The sequence below is a fragment of the Pteropus alecto genome, unplaced genomic scaffold (assembly GCF_000325575.1).
Source record: "Pteropus alecto unplaced genomic scaffold, ASM32557v1 scaffold3, whole genome shotgun sequence".
Lineage (NCBI taxonomy): Eukaryota > Metazoa > Chordata > Mammalia > Chiroptera > Pteropodidae > Pteropus > Pteropus alecto.
The window spans coordinates 27,569,169-27,577,306 of NW_006442484.1; the positions used below are offsets into that span (position 1 = coordinate 27,569,169).

The 8,138-nt window shown below is 34.3% G+C and overlaps 1 protein-coding gene across 1 annotated transcript in view; it reads right to left on the reverse strand.

The window, feature by feature from the left end:
• The window catches only part of NEB (nebulin), a 193,484-nt gene that overhangs the window by 98,158 nt on the left and 87,188 nt on the right, over window positions 1-8,138 (reverse strand). Inside the window, exons 66-69 of the mRNA XM_006921066.2 lie at window positions 7,884-8,087; window positions 7,464-7,568; window positions 5,781-5,888; window positions 4,239-4,550 (exon numbers count right to left, since the gene is read on the reverse strand). Of these exons, the coding sequence (XP_006921128.1) occupies window positions 4,239-4,550; window positions 5,781-5,888; window positions 7,464-7,568; window positions 7,884-8,087 (729 nt within the window). The remainder of the gene's footprint in view (window positions 1-4,238; window positions 4,551-5,780; window positions 5,889-7,463; window positions 7,569-7,883; window positions 8,088-8,138) is intronic.

Sequence of the window (8,138 nt, forward strand, 5' to 3'; positions counted from 1 at the left end):
ACTACTGATAACAAATGTAGGGTCTTGATCAGCTCTTACATCACTGGCAATATCCCTGGAGGCCTTGGCAGCCACAATGGGAATGGCGTCGCTTCTCAAGTCATAGCCTTCTTTCTTTGCTTCTTCCATGGCCTGGCGATAGAGGTTCTGAGGAAAGAAGTAGTAGCTTTTAGATCCTTGCTTTCACTCTAAAAGTGTTATTTTGTTTTTCGTTTTTGTTTTTTGTTTTTTGGGATTTTTTTTTGGTCAAAGGAAGACTACTTTTGGATGCAGAAGTATGTTCAGTTTTAAATAACTTTTTAAAAGATGTCTTTCTTTTACTTTATATTTATCCAAGCTATGTATTTAAATTGAAATTTTACATTTAGCAGGTTTTAACACCACAAGTTCTTGCATAAATCCTTATAGATTTTAGACAAAAACTCAATAACTCTCAGATGTGTTCACTTTGTTCACCACTTGCTTTTCTTGTGAAACAACCAAGAAATGTCCATCTATAAAACTCCAAATTTGAATTAGGAACAATTTTACTAGCAAATAATATGATTATATAATAACATGCAATAATGATACTACCACTATAAGCATGTTTCTATTATCAAACAGTGCTGAACTAAGGATAATCCACTGTTTCTGAATGTCTTTGTTAATATTGACTTGCTCCCTATTTATTCATCTTGTCAACTGCTGGAAATTGCTAGCAGACATAGGGATAGCAGATAGCAAAGATTTAAAAGTCAAAACGCAAAGCTGATAAAACTTTTATTTGTTGATTTTTTTCTGTGAAATGGAAAAACACCCATTACTGAGGCTGTGTAAAGGCAAAATCTTAAATGTAAGGAAAATCCTTTAAAAGTGGTACAGAAAAGATGAAACTAATTGCTTCATTATTATGCCTCATTCTCAGATTAAATTAAAAATATAGTAATAATATCTGGATTTGAAATATGACACAGAGGTGCTTAATTTTTAAATGACTTAAGAGTCCTAGAAAGATGTTATTTTACGTTTTTAATGTAGATTATTAATATGTGGCAATTTACATTCTTTTCAAGATGGGATTTTACAAGGAAAGAAGAAAGTATAATAAGTATTTGATATATTCGAGATAAACTCTCAAGGGCATTTGTTCTTAAAAATTTCTAGAAATGTTTATTTTGCAACTGGAGTCAAATACTTCATCTATTATATTTTTGCTTTGAAGAATTTATCCTTATGAGTAAGTGGGGGAAAATATGCTTAAATCATTTCATGGCTTTAGGTCAAACAAAGAGATATTTTTCATTCTTCCAACGTTTGAAAAAGAGGCGGATTTTAAAAAGAGGACATTTTTAGTTATCATCGAGGCTACTTTATAAAGCCTGTTTGGTAAGTTATTTTCTCAAGAGAACTAGAACAGGTAAATGAGAATTTAAGATAATAAAATCAGATGATGTGGCTTTGTTTTGTTTACATTTATTGAGCCAAGTATAGAATGAAGATACCAGTGGTAATTAGCCAAGAAAACATTTAAGTGGGTCATTCTGAAATCTAATCAGAAGACGGTCCTCAGGGAATTAACATAATCTTGGAGTTTTAAAGAAAGTAAATCCAGCAGAAAATTTTAGAAATAAAAAATAGCCCAATTTCCTCTCAGCAGTCTGAAAAAACCTACCTCATCTGACCTAATTTTAACAAAAGGGAGAGGCTTAAAAGTGTCATTACATTTTGGGATAGACACTAACTTTATCTGCCTGGGGTGAGACAGTCTTCCTGGGAAAAACTTATCCAACAGAGAAGCTGTATGGCCAAGAGACAAATTGCTCATTCAAAAATGACTAAATGCCAGGTCAATCAAATACTTCTGATCAAGCTTATTCTTGGGTCAGCTATAATGCTAGAGAAAGGAAAATTGTATTCTCTTCATTCCACTTGTTGTGGTTATTTGATTTAAGCATGCCTCTTCTTTAGGGCTACATTATTATAAGCAAAAGTAATTAATATGGGTAAAATAATAAATATGACCAAGTCTTGATAATGAGTACTTAAATTTTCCAATGTTCTCAAACTGAATAAAAGTCTGCCTTTTCTTCTTTTTTAAAATGAAAACACACATAAGAAAGAAATCAGAATTCTTCTTGAATAAACCCAATAATTCTTAATTCTGTCAAAAACAATTGGGCAAGAAGTTATTTCTGCATCAGTATTTCTGGAATGCAAAAATATGTAATGACAAGTTTAGCTGGATATAGTGCATAAAAGAATGTATTTTACTGTCCTCATGCAATTCTAAAATGGATAAATTTAAGAATTCTCATTTCAGTTCTTGTAAATAAACCTCGAGTTATTCTGAGCATATTAAATAAATCTAATTTTCATGGTGACTTGAGCGTGAAGGGAAAAAGTTAAAGTTTACACTTGATCTTAGCCAAAAGGCTGAGAAGCGATTTAAAAAAGTTAAAGTTTATTAAGCAACTATTTTGTGCCAGGCTCCACACTGGGCATGTTATATATATGATTTCATTTAATTATCACAAAAATTGCTCATGATAGGCATTTTTATCCTATTTTAAAGATGAAGTAATGGAAGAAAACTCAGAGAACAAATTTTGAAGCAAGTGCTAATCTCATAAATACCAATAATTATTTTTTAATTAAAATTATAATGTATTTCAACCACTAATAGTTGATTTTGAGAGCTTCCCCCGCACCCCGACAAGGAGATATTTTTGTATTTATCTATTTTTCTATATATCTATCTACCTTTTGAATATAATAATACTTATATTCAGGGTAGGGTCATGGGCATAAAAAGAACAAAACTAAACTAATTGGTCCACATGAGAGTTAAATACATAATTCTAATCTTTCTACTACATCAGCAAAAATCATCCAGCAGTCAGATCAAAGAAATAAAACAAATGGTCTTACCTCACTATAATTTATTTTATTTTGTCTTGCCAACACAATTTCAGGTGTATCAGGCATGATGTGAACCTGGGTCTTATCTTTATCCCAAGCTTCTGTGTATAAGTGCTGTGAAGGATAACAAGGTTAATGAATTAGAAACACAGTGTTTGCTGTGAACAGGACTTTTCAACTTAGAGTTCGGGATGAAGCTGAAAGCCAGCCTCTTCGCTATCTGTGGTGAATGCAATGTGCCAAACTTTTTAATCTCTTTGATATTACAAGATATTTATTGTCATTAAATATAAATGTAGACTAAGATATGACCAGTAAATGTGTGTTTTTTATTAGATCATCTCCACTCCAATTAAATTAAAAGTATTTTCCAAACATACATATTACTGTGGCTATATAAACAAATCCTTCTCATGATTTTATTTGTTTATTAACTGCACATATACTTGGATTTGCCATCTCTAGATTTCTTTTTGATAAATATTACAGACCTTTGCATTTGACTTGATTGTTCTATACTTGTTTGTTCCATACCTAGAAAAGTACCCAATGAGAAAGAAACCTTGATACCAAACTATATATAACTCTCACAGACTTCAAACAATTTGTACACCAAACAGCTGTCCAATTCTTAACTCTGGCTATTTCACAAGAAATGTCAAAGCAGAATTCCCACATGTATTTTTGGAATACTAATGTAACTGAATAGAGAACTCAACCAAATCACTACACATAGGATGACAATTGGATAAAATGAAAAAGATTAACTTAATCATAAATATTCTCAAGGACATATAACCCTGTTTTACTTTCCCCCAAATTGGGGGCTCACCTTGCTCATGGTGAGGGCATTGTTCTTGGCCAGCACCTGTTCCAGGGAATCAGGCACACTGGTGAATTTCAGCTTCTCTGGAGGCTGACGGTACATGTTGTCACTCAGTATCTCTGCAGCTCTCTTGCACCTGAGCACTTCCAGAGACCCAATGGGGACCCAGCCAATGCCCCTCAGCCACTGGAGATCTGATTTATAATTGTTCTGGTGAGATAAACAAAAAAGCAAGTATTACTTTATGACACATTTCAAAAATGAAAGAAAAAGACTAGAAAACTTGGATAGACAAACATCCTGTCTATATCTTTTAAAATATGAAAAAAAAAATTGGATATAGCTCCATGGTATTATATTCTCTTTAAAAGAAAAGTAAGGCACAGCGAATGAGGGGTGGAGAGAAAAAACGTTATTCTTTCTGAGAGCTTTACTTAATCCTAGATGATTATCCACGCATTGCTATCATAAGCATGGTCACCAATGGTATTTAATGGGTCTCAGTACTCACATCGCTCTGCAGGTCATAGGCCTGCCGAGCATGGATGACGTCATTTTGGTCGGGCAGGCACGTCCACTGGTGCAGGTAGTTCTTGTAGTCTATGTCACTGACTAAGGTCTGGCACTTCTTGGCCAGCACCACCCCCAGCATGTCCACGGGGCTGCTGAACTTGGTCTTCCACTTCTCAAAGTCCTTCTTGTACTCCCTGTCACTCTGGATCTTGGCCACATGCATGGACCACATCATCTTGGGGTCGTCCTTGATATCCCGGGCTCCAATGTGATGGCCAAGCTGCTTGCGGTAACCATCTTTGTATTTATACTGAAATAAAAGCAGTCATTTTAAAAATAAAAATAAATAGAAAGGGCTAAAAGTCTTATTAATTTAAAACTTCATTATTTTAAAATTTATAATTCTTGCAGAGAAATAGAATCATCTGAATATCAACTTATCTTCTCTTCCTAAACTCTGATTAGGCTTCCCGACAATATTCTATGGGAAGATATGTCAAACTACATAATTTTATGGTTCGTAGACATTAAATCCCTGGAAATAAAAACAGCAACACTTTTTTGGAAAATCGATCAGAATTGTATGCTGCCTTTTATTCATTTTAGGCCAGTGAAATCACCAACTCAAAAGTTTTACATATGATTTTGAGAATGCCACTTCTGAGTCCACAGGTACCATTTCACTCTCCAGCTCATCCACAACCCCTTCAAAATCTGACTCTGCTGACTTTTATTGGGTTACTTGGCTCTCTGAGATGGACTAGCTTGTGTTTTCCACCCTGTGTGTCCTACTCTGTCAGAGATCAAATTTGGCTGAGGGTTTTGAAATTACTTAAGTGAGAAAACAGATTATATTGTTGTCATTGTTTTTGGTGGTGGTGGTGGTAAGTGGTAATTCTGGATATTTTCTCTCTAGTTTAAGCAACAACATTACACAAATTCTAATGTATATTTATGGAAATTTGAATTCTCCACCAAAGGACCAACTTCTTTCAGAGACAGCAAAAAGAAAAATCAGCTCATCATTTTGCTGCTTTTGTTTGTCTTTGTTTTTTTGTTTCCATTTAAAAAGGACCCAAAAGGAAGCAGTTAAGGTAATTTTTCAAAGTGTTGGCAAAAATCCAGAGCAAGTTTGGGGAAAGGTACATTTTCCTACACTTGGCTGTACTAGGTCTTTTTCTGATGTCGAACGAATACATGTAACGAAGTTATTTTTTAAACTTTTCTGGCATTTTCTTACTTCTGTGTGTGCTCAAAATATAGAGATGAATGTCTCATAATTGTAGATATGAACAATTGCAGATTCAAATTCAATTTTATACTGAAGTTTAAGACACTCCCTGCATCTATGGTACCTGAATATTAAAGTCTTTTGGAGTTAAAAAAATGACAGAGCTTTTCCAAATGAAAAACATTTCTTTCATTTAAGGCATAATAGATGTGCTTGAATTGACACCCAGATTCATCTTCCTCTTGTGATGATGACTATGTCCCCCTATCCCATCCAGCCATTGTACAAACATGAAGTGTTGCTACTCACATCACTGATGATGTCTCTGGAGACCTTGGCTGCCACGATTGGGATGGCATCACTTCGCAAGTCATAGCCTTTCTTTTTTGCTTCTTCGTGGGCAAGTTTATACAGAGTCTACAGAAAAAAGTCAGTTAAAGCAAAAGGTTTGACAGCAATCATTTGGAGATTATCAAATGACATACCATGTCATTTAAAAAAAGATAGGTTCTGCAAACAATTTAAAATTCTAGCAATCTTGGGAAGTAAATAAATTACATCTAAGCAAAAAAAAAAAATATGTAGTATTAGAAACAAATGAGATATATCAATGGGTATTAACATGGATTGGTATATTAATCTATTATGTACCATATATTGATATGTTAATCTAGCATTGATCTATAATGATATATAATAGATTAATATATATCATATCTAGATTAATATATTATGCATATCAACATAGATTAATATCATCTAGTAATATAGATCAATGGACAAAGCATCAATCTATACATATTTCTGACTTAAAAAGAAATTGCAGAACAATATGTTTAATTTATTTGCTTATAAATATACTTATATACTTTTATTCATTTCTTTATTACTTAAAATTTTTTTGACAATTATGTAATATTTTATAATGTTTAAAAAACAAATGAGAAAAAGTTTGAAGTACAATTTAAAGCATAGATAACTTGACCATAATCGCAACTTTGATCCTAAATTTTAGCTGTATCTTATTAGTAAAACATACAAAATTAGTAAAACATACAAAATTAGTAAAACATACAAAACATACTTAAAAAAAAAAAAGTAATCCGTGTTGTTAATGGAGAACACTTCTTTCCGTGCCTGAGGTTTTCTTCCATGACAAGAGCGTAATTATTTTATCTCTGGCCTTACTCCTTTCTCTGTGCCTTTGCTCTCTCTGCCCCAGAAGAGATGCAGTGATTTACTGATTTATCTGACCGGTAGGGACAGGATAACTGTGCATGCCCACCTCAGCTCTGACTGGCTCCCACTAGGAACAAGTTTAGGGCCCTCCTCTGTTTCCCTGGGCTCTAAGCAGGACATCACCTCTGAGACAAGTGGAGCTGATTGTCCTGCTCCAGTGTGGCCTGTGACTGGAAGGGAACCCAATTCTGGGGTTCAGTTAGCAGCTTGTTCAGCTTTCGTGCAAATATGTCCTTGAACCTAACTTTAGTAGTAAAAAATGTGAGATTTTGACTTCTATTTTTATTCCTTTGTTCTACTGCTCAGTTTTATTCAGGATCCACATTGGGAAGAGGTAGCTATTATTAGAGGCCCCCTTAACATGGTTGCCAGATTCAATAGATAAAAAGATAGCATGCCCAGTTGAACTTGAATTTCAGATAAACAACATATAATATTTTTGGATCAATATTGAGCCAGTATTTTTTCTGGCTATCCTTCTTCTTGGAAATGCCAAAAATACTACTCAGTCCCACTGACTCACATTGGCAATAGCCATAAACTGAAAAGATAATGCAACTTTAGTTTGTGTGTGGATCCTATAGCATATAATTCACAACCCAGAGATGAAAGGTCGGATGGGCCGAGACCTCCTATCACAAAGCCACATGTACCATGATAGCTGAGGGCCAAGCATTTCTATAAAAGTAAGTATAGTAAAACAAACAATAACAACAACAAAATAAGTGTAGCACCACAGAATTTTGCCCCTACCTCACTGTAGTTTAGTTTGTTCTGCCTTGCCAATGTGATCTCCGGGGTGTCAGGCATTATATGAATTTGAGTCTTGTCTTTTTCCCAGGCCTCTGTGTATAAATGCTATCAAAGAAAATGTTGATAGAAAACCATTTGAAATAAAAATTACAAAAAGTCAAATTAAAGCAGGATTATTATTGATCTAATCAGTGAAAATGAATCAGACTTGGATATAAGGTATTCAATTGGAGGTTTGAATTTTAAAACTAGTATCAAGGTGAAACTGAAAATAATAAAAAATATTTTGAGGCATTCAAGTATGTAATTTAGAAGGTAAATGTGGCCCCACACTTGCATGAATAATTATAACTCTACCAGTCATTAAAGGATAATAACATATTTGGCATCTTGGAGAAGCTTAGGACAGCTAGAGCTCACCTTGTTCATGGTGAGGGCATTGTTCTTGGCCAGCACCTGTTCCAGGGAATCAGTCACACTGGTGAATTTCAGCTTGTCTGGAGGCTGACGGTACATGTTGTCACTCAGTATCTCTGCAGCTCTCTTGCACCTGAGCACTTCCAGAGACTCGATGGGGACCCAGCCAATGCCTCTCAACCACTGGAGATCGGACTTGTATACATTCTGTAAATAGAAAAAGGCAGAAACTCTTCAGCAAGATAAAAAAATTTAGGG